The sequence below is a fragment of the Dendrobates tinctorius genome, unplaced genomic scaffold (genome assembly GCF_039654945.1).
Source record: "Dendrobates tinctorius isolate UK_male_01 unplaced genomic scaffold, ASM3965494v1 ptg000075l, whole genome shotgun sequence".
Lineage (NCBI taxonomy): Eukaryota > Metazoa > Chordata > Amphibia > Anura > Dendrobatidae > Dendrobates > Dendrobates tinctorius.
Window position 1 is genome coordinate 37,646,393 of NW_027361743.1, and position 16,546 is coordinate 37,662,938.

The 16,546-nt window shown below is 40.3% G+C and overlaps 1 protein-coding gene across 2 annotated transcripts in view; it reads left to right on the forward strand.

Moving 5' to 3' along the window:
* Positions 1–16,546, forward strand: part of B3GLCT (beta 3-glucosyltransferase) — a 591,167-nt gene that overhangs the window by 499,965 nt on the left and 74,656 nt on the right. For both annotated transcript variants that reach the window (XM_073583176.1, XM_073583175.1), the window contains exon 10: positions 13,591–13,660. In XM_073583176.1, coding sequence (XP_073439277.1) covers positions 13,591–13,660 — 70 coding nt within the window. The remainder of the gene's footprint in view (positions 1–13,590; positions 13,661–16,546) is intronic.

Sequence of the window (16,546 nt, forward strand, 5' to 3'; positions counted from 1 at the left end):
TTCAATAATGTTGAATGTAGTTATATGTGGGCTTCACAGGACAATGTGACATGGCCCACTGTTGCCCTTACTTTTTCCTGTAGCAACTGAACTATTAGCTTTTGTATTATTTATTTTACTGTCTTAAATACCACCATTAATTCCACAGAGCTTTACAGACATTATCGACACTGTCCCCGTTGGAGCTCACAATCTAAATTCCCTATCGGTATGTCTTTGGAGTGTTAGACAACATGAAAGGATAGAGGGATTTAAATATACAAGTCAGGGAGAAAAGAATGCTCTGTATTCAGATGATCTCTTGTTGTTTGTCAATAATATAAACATTTCTCCTCCAATTATAATGGGATCTACCCCTGGTCAAAATTACTGTTATTGTGAACAGTTAAGCAAGTTGAAGATGAAATGATGTCTAAAAGGCCTACAGTTAAAGTTGGCACATTTCCTTTGTATCTTAGGCAAAAAAAATATATATTTTCATCTTTTACATCTTAAAAATTACTAAAAGGAAAATGAACGTACGCAACCTGCATGGGTAGTACCATCTTTTGAAAGTATCATAGCTTGTAAATGCTTTTTGTAGCCAGCCAAGAGTCTATCAATTCTTGTTTGAGGGATTTTCATCCATTCTTCCTTGGAAAATTCTTCAGTTCTGTGAGATTCCTGGGTTGTCTTGCATGCTCTGCTATTTTGAGGTCTATCCACAGATTTTCAATCATGTTCAGATCAGGGGACTGTGAGGGCCATTGTAAAACCTTCAGCGTGCTCCTTTTGACGTAGTCTATTGTGGATTTAGATATGTGTTTAGGATCATTATCCAGTTGTAGAAGCCATCCTCTTTTCAACTTCAGTTTTTTACAGATGATGTTATGTTTGCATCAAGAATTTGTTGACATTTTATTGAATTCATTCTTCCCTCTACCCGTGTAATATTCCCCATTTTTCTCTTTATAATTTTTAAAATGGGAAAAAATACTTTATTTGCATAAACTACAAATACCGTATATACTCGAATATAAGTCGAGATTTTCAGCCCAAAAAATTGGGCTGAAAGTCCCCCTCTCGTCTTATATTCGAGTCATATACAAAGGGGGTCGGAGGGGGCGGAGGTGTCAGGTCATACTTACCCGTCCTGACGCTGTGTCTTGAGCCCCTAGCTTCTCCCCGTGCTCTCTCTTCCTGCCTTCAGCGGTCACGTGGTGCCACTCATTAAAACTCATGAATATGCTCATATTCATGAGTTTTAATGAGCGGTACCACATGACCGCTGAAGGCAGGAAGAGAGAGCGCGGAGAAGCTGGGGGCTCAAGACACATCGTCAGGACGGGTAAGTATAGCGATACTCACCTGTCCTGCGTCCATGGCTGCTTGCTGCTGTCTGTCATCAGTCAGTGACTTCAGACAGCAGAGGGCGCAGTGACGTGGTTAGTGCGCGCCGCGCCCCCTGCAGTCTGAACGTCACTGACTGATGACGTGGTAGATAGCGGTGAGCAGCCATGGACGCAGGACACGTGAGTATCTGACACCCAGCGACGGAGAGGTATGTCATTTTTTTATTTTTACATGCAGCAGCAGCATGGGGCCAGCATATGGGGGAGCAATCTATGGAGCTTCTTCTGGGGTCAGCATATGGGGGAACAATCTATGCAGCTTCTTATGGGGTCAGCATATGGGGGAACAATCTATGGAGCTTCATATGGGGGAACAATCTATGGAGCTTCTTATGGGGGCAGTATATGGGGGAACAATCTATGGATATTCTTCTGGGGACACCATATGGGGGAACAATCTATGCAGCTTCTTATGGGGGCAGCATATGGGGGAACAATCTATGGAGCTTCTTCTGGGGACACCATATGGGGGAATAATCTATGGAGCATTTCCCACCCTAGGCTTATACTCGAGTCAATAAGTTCTCCCAGTTTTTTTGGCAAAATTAGGGGGGTCGGCTTATACTCGGGTCGACTTATACTCGAGTATATACGGTAAATGTGTTTTCTTTAACTTTAGGCCTTTTAGAGATCATTTCATCTTCAACTTGCTTAACACTTAATAATTGTAATTTTGACGAGAGGTGACCAAAGTTTTACAAGCCATTGTATGGAGAGATTTGGACCTTTTCGGGATTGACCATAAATTGGTCAAAGTCTGCGCTGCTTCTCTTGGACGATAAAGTCATCTGAAGACTAGGTAGTTCTTTCATTCTGCCAGTAGTCTCAAAATGTAAATATCTTGGTATATATATTACAAGAGAGACAAAAGATTATGTCTCTCTAAACCTGAGTCAATTGGTAATTTCGTTGAGAAAAAAAGTTGAAGCATGGGGGAAATTACCTATCTTAGCCTTGGGAAGGACAATTCTGATCAAAATGTACCTTATTACTAGTATTCTTTATATACTGCATAATTCTCCCATTTGGATTCCCCAATATTGGTTTAAGAAGATGCATAACATTTTTAGGGACTTGGTTTGTGAAAAGGGTATACACAGGATAAAATTTGAGAAGCTACCGCTGCCCAAAAATATGGGTCTGTTTGCCTTTGCCACATACGTGCGGCTATTTTCTAGCCTCTCAATTTCATCATTTTATAGGATGGGCTTTGAAAGGGGTGCAGGCTGCAGGTGCCCCAGTGCTAACATTTCTTGCGAGAGGGAGGTAATTTAGTAGAACTACTAGAGTCGAGCAGGCTTAGGACCAAGCCCGGATGCTTCCCGACTTAAAATCTTGTCCATAACATCTAGTGGATATTTAAATTGTATTTTCAAAGAGCACTAGAACTCTAGTGCCTTCTATTGGAAGTAGCAATCCTAAAAGTCAGTGTTAACCCTTTAACGAGCCTTGTCACATGACTTGGGATAAAAGATTAACCAGAATCTCAATTTGCAGACACTCTGTTTCGGGGTAGTTCCCCCTCATCAGTGCAAAGTGTGAAATCTGTTTTGGCTGTGTGAGAGGCATCTGACTGGGATCCAAGAAGTATTATTTCTCCTTGCGGAGAGTGACATGTTAAGCATGTCAAGATGAAGAGACTTAAAGCCGCGACGCTCCTCTGGGAAATACGCAAATTGTCTCTTCAAAGAGGAAGAGGACTAGAACTCTAGTGCCACCTATAGGAAGTGGCTATCCTAATATGTTTAACATGTCACTCTCCGCAAGAGAAACAATACTTCTTAGATCCCAGTCAAACGCCTCTCTCCAAGCCAAACCAGATCTCACACTTTGCATTGATGAGAGACAATACCCAGAAACAAAGTGTCTGCAAATTGAGATTCTGGCTTGACTTTTATCCTAAGTCATGTAACAAGGCTCGTTAAAGGGTCAACATTGAATTTTAGGATTGCTACTTCCAATAGGTGGCACTAGAGTTCTAGTCCTCTTTTTCTCTCTGAAGAGACAATTTGCATATTTCCCAGAGAAGCATTGCGGCTTTAAGTCTCCTCATCTTGGCATGCTTAACATGTTACTCTCCGAAATTATACTTCTTGGACCCCAGTGGATATTTAAGAAATGGTTTGGAATGGTAGAATATTCCAAGTACCCTCCTATTTGAAATAACCTCTGTTTGAGAGAATTGCAACATTAGCAAGGTTTTGGGGAATTTTAAAGGAGAGGATGGAGATACTTACATGAACTTTATAAACAGGGTTATTTTTGCAAATATGAGCACTTTAAACAGACTTTTTATTTGTGTAGCTCTGACTTTTTCAAGTATCTACAATTACGGCATGCAATGAGAGCTCTGCAAAAGGCCTTATATCCTTCATGTGTAAATCCTTATTACTAAAAATCTTGGGAGACCTTATGGCTGTAGTTAAATCCAGGTGTGAGCGGCATATGGGACAAATCACTTCAGAGGAGTGGGATGATATTTTAGAATAACCATGGAAAGTATCTATAAATACGGCCCAAAAAAGGTTCCGAAAATTTCTCAGAGTATATAGAACTCCAAAAGTGTCATACAGGATGGTCCTTAGGACAGGTGATTGTTGCTCAAATTGTGGGGAAGATGGTGCAGACAGAGTCCATATGTTCTCATCCAGATCCCACCTGGTTGAGCTGTGGGGGGAGGCCATTACATTGATTCTCGAGGTCTTTAAAATACAAAATTCTTAGCCCTAAAGGGTGTGTCTTGGGCTATTTGTGAGACATTGTAAATTCATACTCACTACAGCTGGCTATAGCCAAAATACTGTCAAACCAGAAAGACCATAGCTAAACACTGCTTGGCAAGAACTGTTCCATCAGTGGAAAAGGTTGTAAGCTGTTTAAATACCACCGTTCAGATGGAAGAAAAAGATATACATGGGGGCCATTGCGAAATTTGGTTAACAGTCGGGTGCATGGATTAGATGTGAAGCCATGGTGTCGGAGATACTGACAAGAGATGTCATATTTAACTACTTTAAAAGCGACCTAATATTTTAGATATGAAACACCTTACTGTATGGTTTCCATGTTTAAATTTTTATTTAGATATTGTATCCGATATAATATTAAAATGTGAGTTCAGATAGGTGAGAGAGGTGATGAAGATAGTGGTTGGGGGGAGAGATTAGACTTTATAAAATTGTACTCTATTTCTTGGGATTGTATAATATGATTATTTTATCAACCATTTTGTAGGAAGTAAAAGTTTGATTATTAAAAATGTTTTTGATTCAAATTTTTTTTTTTACCTATAATGGAACTTGGAACCCCTAAATAACACCATAGCATTAACCCTCTCCATAAAATTTTACAGTTGGCACAATGAAGTCAGGCGGGTGACGCTTTTTTGACATTCACCATTCACAGACTTGTGGATAAGACTGTTATATAGAGTAATGTGAGCTGTCATTCCAATAAGGACTTCTGTTGCACCACTCTATTCAATGCTTGATATTGTGCTTGGTGATGTAAGGCTTACATGTCGCTACTTAGCCTTGGAAACCAATGAAGCTCTAAGCTCACAGTTTCTGTGCTGATGTTTATACCAGAAATGGCTCAGAGCTCTGCAATTGTGGAGTCAGCAGATCGCTAGCAACTTTTTACGCTCTATGCTACTCGGTACTTGGTTACCCAACTCTGCAATTCCAAGTGGTCATCACCTCATGGATGAGTTGTTTGCCTTTCCTAAATGCTTCCCAGTTTCAATAATGTTACTCACTGTTGTAGTACAAAAAAATTGCTAAAAGCGAGATGGATTGGTACATAGAGAGAGGGGTCTGTGCCCATGACTGCTTACAATGTGTTGGGGAAGAAGGAAGGTAGAAGCTGCTCATATGGTAGTTTAGTTGCAGCAGGCTTATTGTAAAGTAGATTGTAAGCTTTTCTGAAAACAAGGGGCTTTGTGTTGCTTTTGAAAGGTTTTAATGTGGGAAAGAGATTGACCGGCTGGTACAAATAAGGCTAGTTTCACAATAGCGTTTTTTAGCGCTGCGCTTCGTGCGCAATAGAATCACATACAAAAAAAGCATCATGCGATTTGTATGCGTTTGCTTTTTTAGGCGCATGCGTTTTAACCAGTTTCTAGCCATGTTAACTCTTAAAACGCTTGCGATTTTAAATGCAGGCGTGCGTTTCTTTGCTTTTTTGTAGCAATTCTTTCTTCTGACTGTTGAAACTTTTGCATGCATAGTTATTACACAACCTTTCAACTCATCATTCTGATTCCCTCCCAGTTATCGTAAAATTTCCACTTATGTCTAGGAAATTCTTATGTTTGCATGAGGCGGCTAAAATTAACGGTTATAGTAAAAAAAAAAAAAAGTGTGTTTTCCATTGTCATTCCAGCATGATTCCTGTCCCCGCTGCTCAAAGGCAAGCTCTATTTGTTCTTTTTTTTATTAATTTATTTATTATTTTCATATTTATTTTTCTGTTAAAATAGCATAGAAAGTCCTGGATAACTTTTCTGGTTTATTAAAGTAAATTAAATTAGACATTTTAGCCATGTGAAATGATGACATAAGACAGCCACTGATTTTTTTTTAAATAATTATGGTTTATTTAAAAGTTGAATTGTAAAGACTAGGTTGATATGGAAATAATCCGAAAACTCCCTCATGCGTTTATTGCATTCACATGGTAAATGTGTAAGAAAATGGCTTTTCTTTTCAAATAATTTTATTGGTTTTCAGTCATTAAACAAGGTAAGGGAAGGGAGGAAAGGGAATGGGAAGTAAAGAACCTTGTACAGATGCGGAAAAAATTTAAAACTAGAGAACCCACAAATAGACATTAAATAGCATATAGCAAATAACAACAAAAAAGGAAAAGAAAATCGACAATCCTTATTATGGGGTAACATTCTTGGAAGGAGATACAACATCCCGGTACTACAACGGCCATGTTTAGGCCTCAAAATATAATACCTCTTAATAGGTCTATTTGATATGGAATTTGTTGTTCCAAGTCTTCCATGTTTTTGTATATTTGTGGATGTGATTGTTGTTAGTCGCAAATCTGAGTTCTAAATCACTATGTTAGCCTATTTTATCAAGTATGTCCGAAAACTTAGGAACCTCGACTTTCTTCCACCATTGTGCTAACATGGTCTTAGTCACTAAGAGGATGTGGATGATAATATGTCTTACCGAATCATCAAACTGTTCCATGTCTAATGAAAGAAGTGATCTTTCAGGCGTAATTGTGAAGTCCTTAGCAATGAGGTTAATGTGCTGTGTGACCTGGAACCAGAGGTTTTTGATCTTTGAACAACCCCAAAAAATATATGGTAGAGGTTCCCTTGATGTCCACAGCCTCTCCAGCACAAGGAAGATAATTCTGTGTTAAAATGTGATAACCTTGTCGGGGTATAGTACCACCTATTTAACAGTTTAAAATAACCCTCGTGAAGACCCATTGATATGTTGGAATTGTAAGTGAATTTGATGGCATTGTTCCAATTCTCGAGACGGATATCAGCACCTAAATCGGACTCCCATCTCTTCATGTATATGTTTTTGTGGCTCGTTAGGTCCTTGACGACAGATCTATACAAATTACGCAGACTCCAGAGGTTTTTATTTTTAAGGTTGCACAACAGTGAAGTTAGCATTTCATAATTTAAAGTCTTCCCTTTTATGATTTTCAAAATTCTGTCTTTCAACATGGTGTAAAAGACTAGCTCAGATGACGGTAAATTATATTTAGCCTTGATCTCACTGAATTTCAAGAACTCCACTCCACTAAAAACATCCCCCACCTTTTTGATTCCAGATTTCCCCCATACCTCCGGCATCGGGAGATCATCCATCAGTGCAAATGAAGATAGGGGTAGTATTAAGATTTGCTCTGCTTTTTTGATATTTTTAGTCGGCTTAATGAGTTCCCTCCAGGCTGAGATTATCGACCGAAATATAGGATGCGATGAGTTTGCACTGTGCTTTTGCAGAAGGAAGTAAAAGAAAAGCTTTCACGTGGAACCTCTATCACTAGCATCTCTCTGCAAGCCATACCAAGCCGGATGTGTCATGTTTTCCATAAACCAGTGCCAGCTCTGTTTAATAAGTGAGGCCTGATAATAAGCGTATATGTTGGGCAGTCCTGCGCCCCCATGTTTTTTATTTTTATAAAGTAAGTCTGCAGATATTCTTGCTTTCTTACCTTTCCAAATAAATAGTCGGATGAGCTCTTGAATTTTATCAATGGATTGGCGTGGAAAGCTAACTGGCAAAGTCCTAAATATGTATAAACCTTTGGGAAGGATAAAGGCTTTGACTGCCAGTATCTTCCCAAATATGGAAGTCTCTAGCTGAGCCAAAAAGGATAGATTGCCTGTAATAGTCTTTATAATGCTGTCTAAATTGGCCCTAACTGTGGCTTGGATTGATCCAGCTATTCTAATCCCTAGATAGACAATCTCTTTCTCCTCCCAAATGAACTGGGTTTTAAGGGGGTTTTACACATAGCGATATCGCTAGCAATATCACTAAAACGTCACTGGTTTTGTGACGTTATAGCGATATCGCTAGCGATATCGCTATGTGTGATACTTACATCCGACTGGCTCCCCCGCTGTCTGTCGCTGATCGCGCGAGATCGGGCGGCTCCATTTCTCGTCGTCTTCTTCCTGCTGGGCTTCCTGTTGTGTGAGACGAGCGACGCTGAACGCGGGCCGGAGGACGCAGGATCATTGTGTGTGAAAGGTGAGTATCGTGCGCTGCGTCGCTGCTGCATCGCTGTGAGATCTTTCTGTATGAAAGCTCACTAGCGATCATTTAGCGATGCACCAGCGATCCTGACCGGGTCTGATCGCTGGTCGGATCGCTGGTGCATCGCTAAATGTAAAAGGGCCTTTAGTGTTAATTTCGGATTGTTTCATGTTTAGAGTTATAAATTTGGATTTGTGTGGGTTTATCTTAAAATAGGATGCTCTAGAGAATTTTTCTCGTTCATCTGAAAGGGCTTTTATGGAATTTGCGGGATCAAGAAGTGTGAGGAAGAGATCATCTGTGAATAACCCGATTTTAAAATTTCGTGATGGCATTTCAAAGCCTTTAATATCATTGTTTAATCTAATTTTTTCGGCTAGGGGCTCTATGGCAAGCACAAATAGTAGGGGAGACAGGGGGCACCCCTGTCTTGTGCCATTAGTAATGTCGAACGAGTCAGAAAGGAAGTCGTTTGCATAGATCCTGGCACAAGGACCCGAGTATAGGGCGAAGACTGTTGATAGAAACTTCTCGTCAAAGCCAAATCTAGCGAGAGTTATTTTTAAATATAGCCAGTTTAGTCTATTGAAGTAGGACTATCAGCTGTGTATCCACCAGACTTCCGCACAACACAACTGATGGTCCCAACCCCATTTATAAGGCAAGAAATCCCACTTAATAAATCTGACAGGGCACACCTGTGAAGTGAAAACCATTTCTGGTGACTACCTCTTGAAGCTCATCAAGAGAATGCCAAGAGTGTGCAAAGCAGTAATCAAAGCAAAAGGTGGCTACTTTGAAGAACTTAGAATATAAGACATATTTTCAGTTGTTTCACACTTTTTTGTTAATTATATAATTCCACATGTGTTAATTCATAGCTTTGATGCCTTCAGAGTGAATCTTCAATTTTCATAGTCATGAAAATAAAGAAAACTCTTTGAATGAGAAGGTGTGTCCAAACTTTTTGTCTGTACTGTACATAAAATTGTCACTTTCATTGACAGTAAGTTTTTACTACTGGAATACTGTGTCCAGTTTTGGGTGACACAATTTTAAAAAAGACATCAACAAACTGGAGCAAGTTTGGAGAAGAGCGACCAGAATGGTGACCGATCTGCAAACCCTGTCCTGTGAGGAACGATTACAGGATTTGGGAATGTTTAGTTTGCAAAAGAGAAGACTGAGAGGAGACTTAATAGCGGTCTGCAAATATCTCAAGGGCTGTCACATTGATACTGAGCAAGCGCAATACTATACGTGGAGACATCTATGAGACAATGTCAGTGCAGTGTGTTACTCTGGAATCTGGGACGCATGGTGTGGGAAGTATAAAAAAACATCAGTAACCACACTCCTATTGATACCTGCAACCAGGCGCCACATCTGATGCTCCGAGAGAGTATGAAGGGATTATCATGAGCCTCCTGAGGAACTCCCATGTTAGGAGGGAAATGCGTCGAGGCGATATGAAGCTTTAATTAGACTTAAGCTAAGTTTCAAGTTGTTTATATTGGCTGATCTAAAATTTGGGCATGGTGCAATATGAGGGCATACAGCAATTATTGGGTTAACACCTACATATGTCTATGGGGGTGAATGTTTTTCAAATATGTTATGCTATAATAGATACCCCCAGGTGTATTAATCCAGTCATTTATTCAAATTATTGTCAAGGGACATGGTTTTGATAAGAGATTTATTGCTATGTCACATATGCTCTTCTCCTTAAGGGTTTGAGAGCCTTTATACATTTGATAGCCCTCAAGTAGCTGCCTATGAGATTTAGGAGGTTATTGGTTAACAGTTCATTTAATCCCTATATATTTTAGTACCCTCAAGTCTCCTGTCTGTAAGACTAATTTGTTTATATGGAAGTTAGTAGGATCAATAAGGGATAGCCGACGCGGAGCGGGGGCACCAATACAAATCAGGGTGAAAAAGCTCCGCTGGTAGGTAGGGACTGTAATAAATAGGGAATCCAGTTAGGAAATTTCCCTCCTCCTGCTCTCCCCACAAAATAATGATTTTCTTCGGTTACTGGTTGTACCCTCTTTACATAAATTTTGGTGGTGTGTGATAATCGAAGTCTATTTGAATTGTTATTTATTGGACTTTGTAAAATTGACCAGGTAGATTTCTTTGTTTGACTGGTCATTTTGTACTCATCCTGAGAAACAGTATTAAACAGGGTGAGTAGGGACAGCCACCGTGAAGCGGGGGTGCCATTTGCATTTCAAGAGGGTGCCAACCTCCGCTGACAGGTAGGGGCCAGTATAGGGACTATTAGGGACATGTAGGCCACTGTCCCCCTATCCTGCCTTGTTCTCCAATACGCTAATTGGTTTGGAGTTTTTTTGATCAGCAACAAGTTGCTTGGTTTGTGTTTGTTGTGTTTTGTGGTTTTTTTAATAATAAAGTATATTCATTTTTAAAAATTAGTTTTTGTTAGGAGCCGGTATATATAACTAATTTTCTTTGAAATCTCCTTTGATGACACATTGTAGAAGGATCATCTTCTCATTTGCACAAGGCAAGACTAGAAGCAATGGGATGAAACTGAATGGGAGCAGACACAGATTAGATATTAGAAAAAAACTTCTTGACAGGGTGATCAATGAGTGGGACAGGCTGCCACGAGAGGTGGTGAGTTCAATAGAAGTCTTCAAACAGAGGGTGGATAGACATTTGTCTGGGATGATTTAGTGAATCCTGCTTTGAGCAGGGGGTTGGACCAGATGGCCCAGGAGGTCCCTTCCAACTCTACCATGCTATGATTCTATGACTATGTAGACCTTTCCATTACTAATCTGTGGGCTTGATGTCAACAGACAATAAAAAGGGACATCAGACCCGTAAATATTAGCCCACTTGCTACCGCCACAGGGCAGGTGGGAAGAACCGGATAAAGCTTCAGAATTGGTGCATCTAATAGATGTGCCTTTTCTGGGCGGTTGCAGGCTGCTATTTTTAGGCTGGGGGGTTCAATATCCATGGCCCGTTATCATGTTGAGAATGCAAGTGCCCCCACTGTCTGCTTTATCATGGCTTGTTGTCAAAAATGAGGGAACCCCATGCCGTTTTTTAAATTATTTTTTTAAGTAATTTAAAAAATAATAACGTGAGGACCCATCTATTCTTGGTAACCAGCCTTCCTGACAGCTGAAGGTTACAGCCCTCAGCTATCAGTTTTGCCTGGCTGGTTATGAAAAATACAGGGAGCGAACACCTTTTTTTAAATTTATTTATTGCACAGTCTCCGCTTGATGAATACTCCCATCAGCCACCCCCTACTCGCTGTTATTAGTGGCAGCTGGTGTAACCTGATAGGAGTACTAGTCCCATCAACCGCCGCCTGCTCTCGCTATTATCAGTTGAATATAATTCTCAACATTCTACCTTATGTATGCCAAAAATATTACACACACAGACACTGATATCTCCAGTACTGTTTTTTTCCCGTACCGGATACATCAGGACGTGTGAAACAGACCTAAGCTCCAACTAACTGAATTATCATGAAGCTAAACTAAGTGCAATTTCTTCTACTGAAATATATTTCCTGGCCGATTTTTATCTTCTCACATCTACACCATTATAACTGCATGTGTGGTTTTACATTATGGTTAGTTGGTTTCTCTCAGACCTCCAGTCTCCTGCACTCATCCACAATGGAGCTTGGAATATTAGGCAGTGCTGAGCTATGTTTGTTGCCTACTGCTGATAGATAAGTGATATGAAACTGCAAATGCTGTTCTGTTGGTGCATGTGAAAGAGGATAATCTTCTGTCATATGTATCATCAGAGCAACATTTGGAGTTTAACATCACTGATTTCTCAGCAACAAACAGCTCGACTCCTCTCAGCCCCGTTATACTCAGGCCCATTCTTCAGTATATCTTTTTTTTTTTTCAGCACCTCTGTATAAACCTAAATATACAGCCCAAAAATCGGCCCTATAGTTTACGATTCAGCCCATCTTTATACAGCTCCATCTTGCGATATATCTTTACTCTCTTCCCCTGTATACACAGCCCTATCTTTTAGTATGTCACTCCTCTCATCCCCTTTATTTACAGCTCTATGCCGCAGTATATCACTCAGCTCCTCCACACACAATGCCGCCATCTGGTAGTATATCACTCCTTTCAACATCTCCATACACAGCCCAATCCTCCAGTATATCTCTCCACTCAGACCCTGTATGTACAGCTTCATCTTTCAGTATATCACTTCTCTCAGCCCCCTATAGACACAGCTCCCTACTGAAATATATCTTTCCTTTCATTCCTCTGTACACTACCCTATCCTGCAGAATATCTCTCCTGTCAAACCCAATATAAAGAGCACTATATCACTCTTCTCAGCCCCTTTATACACATCTCTTTCCTTCAATATTTCACTACACTCGCCACTGTATATGCATATTTATCTGGCAATATATCTCTCTTTTCAGTCCCTTCTATACACTGCCCTATTATGTAGTACACCTCTCCTTTCAAACCCTCTCTACACAGCACTAACCTGCTTTTTATCACTCCATTCATTTCAGCCCCCTCTATACACAGCCCCATCCTGCCGTACATACTCCTCTCAGCCCCACTATGCACATCCTCAACCTGCAGTACATCTTGATATACAGCTCCATCCTGCAGTACATCGCTCTCCTTAATTACCAGAACACTGATGCTTCCTGGTATGAGCTCTGTATGGTAATTTTGGAGACCCTTTCCATGATATCTTCTTTCACAGTAGCAGCTCAGTTCCAGACTAGCCCCAGAGCAGATCTATGCTGGCAAGAAGCCAGCCGAGAGAGACCCATGATCTACCAGGAGCACTACATCTAAAGCTGGACTGTTCCAATGACAACTGGAGGGTAAATAGAACCTCGAGGGGCTTCCTTTGAGGGTGATATGTACAAATCGGGATACATATAAAACTGAGTCATAGTGGCACAAAATAATGAGTAAGTGTACATTTTTATTAGACCACACTGTGATTTTTTTAAACTAACTTTTTAAAGAGAACTTTGTACCAGCTTGAATGTAGTTTGTAGCCCACTTCCTTTGTGCCTCTGAGAGAGATTCAGATATTATCCCTGGTTCATGCACATAATGCCAGATATAAAATAGGCTAACACACATGTATTGCTATGTATCAATGTAAATTTATAATCCATGCATGGTCTATGGGTACAAACATGAATTGTATTGTGTGTTGTATCATACTTTGCTGTTTATTGTAGCAAATAACAATGAATGCCATCCGACATCAGCGTTGGAGAGTAGTGTTTGGGTTTTTTTGTGTTGTGTTTACTGTTTTCTGTATCATTTTTATTTACCACCTGCTAGTGTTTGTCTTTTTTTTTTATCTTTTATTTCATTTTAAAGTTGGATAACCCATTGAAAATTAATTTCAACTTTATTTTTACAGTATTTGTTTTCTCTTTTTAGGGCAAACCAGTGAAGGCAGAAGAGATATTTGTTGCTGTGAAAACATGCAAAAAGTTTCACAAAGATAGAAGTATGTTATTTTCATCTGATATAGTATATTATTGGGAAAAATGAGCGCGCGCATTTTATTATTGCTGAAAAAAAAGGCGGTTTGTTCTTGTCTTGTGTTTTATCTTCAGAAGAATAATGAAAGCAGACAGCAGCACAAGCAATACTTTTGTGCATTCATATCTAAAACTACTAAGTCTATTTCTTATTATAGACTGTTTATAGCTGAATACAGTCAATCTTGTAAAACAACAATATAAATTAAAAATGCAGCGATAAATATTCCTAGAGAAAGTTGTTTTTTGTATTTTAACCCCTTCCAATCTACAATCTTTCTATTTGCAGTATGCCGGAGTCACACTACCGTAGAATACGGCCGAGTACTATGCAAAAAAAATCACATAGCACTCGACCCAGTGTTAATCTATGGGGCAGCTCACATCAGCATTTATTTTCTCCGCTGTATTCGGCGTGCGTGTAAAATTCGCAGCATGTTGCGATTGGCACCGAGACCTGGCTGAGATTCTCCAATGCAAGCCTATGTGTGCGAGAAAAAAAATCGCACAGCACTCGAACCATGCCAGTGCTGTCTGATTTTTCCGCATCAATGTCCTTTGAAAAGCCGGCATTTCATGTGTCGCATACAGTAAAATCAGAGTGAAAGGTTAGAATAGAAAAGATATACAGTATATACTCGAGTATAAGCCGACCCGAGTATAAGCCGACCCTCCTAATTTTGCCACAAAAAAACTGGGAAAACTTATTGACTCGAGTATAAGCCTAGGGTGGAAAATGCAGCAGCTACTGGTGAATTTAAAAAATAAAAATAGATACCAATAAAAGTAAAATTATTTGAGACATCAGTAGGTTAAATGTTTTTGAATATCCATATTGAATCAGGAGCCCCACATAATGCTCCATACAGTTCATGATAGCCCCATAAGATGCTCCATACAAAATTCCCCCCCTATCATGCTGCACAAAGGTTAATAATGGCCCCATAAGATGCTCCATAGAATAATATGCCCCATATGCTGCTCCATAAAGGTTATGGCCCCATAAGATGCTCTATAGATTATGCCCCCATATACTGCCCCCATAAGATGCTCCATAGATTATGGCTCCATAGATTATGCCCCCATATCCTGTCCCCATAAGATGCTCCATAGATTATGTCCCCATATGCTGTCCCATAAGATGCTCCATAGATTATGCCCCCATATGCTGCCCCCATAAGATGCTCCATAGATTATGCCCCCATATGCTGCCCCCATAAGCTGCTCCATAGATTTTGCCCCCATATCCTGCCCCCATAAGATGCTCCATAGATTATGCCCCCATAAGATGCTCCATAGATTATGCCCCCATATGCTGCCCCATAAGATGCTCCATAGATTGTGCCCCCATGTGCTGCCGCTGCTGCATTTAAAAATAAAAAAAAGACATACTCACCTCTCTTTGTCGCTGGGGGCCAGGTGCCGGTGTCACTGCTGGCACCTGATATATTCACCTGTCCAGGGTCCATCGCTGCTTGCTGCTGTCTGGCACGTCATCTGTCAGTGACGTTCAGACTGCAGGTGGCGCGGCGCGCACTAACCACGTCACCTTGCCCTCTGCTATCTGAACGTCACTGACAGATGACGTGCCAGACAGCAGCAAGCAGCGATGGACCCTGGACAGGTGAATATCGCTATACTTACCTGTCCTGGCGTGGTCTCTGCAGCTCCGTTCTCCCACGGTCTCCCTTCCTGCCTTCAGCGGTCACGTGGTATCGCTCAGTAAACTCATGAATATGCGCATATTCATGAGTTTAATGAGCGGTACCATGTGCTGCTGAAAGAAGGAAGGAAGATCGAGGAGAAGCTGGGGGCTGCGGAGACAGCGCCAGGACAGGTAAGTATGACCTGACACCCCCTCCCCCTCCGACCCCCTGGTGTATATGACTCAAATATAAGCCGAGAGGGGGACTTTCAGCCTAAAAAAATGGGCTGAAAATCTCTGTTTATATTCGCGTATATACGGTACATAGATGTCAGTGACACACATATATATATATATATATATATATATATATATATATATATATATATATATATATATACAACGGCAAAGCAAGGTCCAGCAATAACGTGAGCAATCCAGGATGCTGTTAAAAAAAATTTCTTTCTTTTTATTCATAAATCCATTAAAATAAAATACAATGGTCCAAGCAGTTCAAAACAGCAATAACGCAGGAAAGTAGTGCAGATAGGACTACGCGTTTCAGCGGTAAAACCCGCCTTCTTCACGGTCCAGATTGAGATTGCATTTTAATGGATTTATGAATAAAAAGAAAGAAAAATTTTTTAACAGCATCCTGGATTGCTCACGTTATTGCTGGACCTTGCTTTGCCTTGTATGGATGGACTCCTACATCCTGATCCGGGCACAACGGAGTTAACCAGGTCAGCTGAGGTTCCTGGTGGTTCACAGAATTGAGCTGGTCTACATTGTTGGATATATATATATACAGTCATATGTAAAAGTTTGGGCACCCCTATTAATGTTAACCTTTTTTCTTTATAACAATTTTGGTTTTTGCAACAGCTATTTCAGTTTCATATATCTAATAACTGATGGACTCAGTTATATTTCTGGATTCAAATGAGGTTTATTGTACTAACAGAAAATGTGCAATCTGCATTTAAACAAAATTTGACCGGTGCAAAAGTATGGGCACCCTTATCATTTTCTTGATTTGAACACTCCTAACTACTTTTTACTGACTTCCTGAAGCACTAAATTGGTTTTGTAACCTCATTGAGCTTTGAACTTCATAGCCAGGTATATCAAATCATGAGAAAAGGTATTTAAGGTGGCCACTTGCAAGTAGTTCTCCTATTTGATTCTCCTATAAAGAGTGGCATCA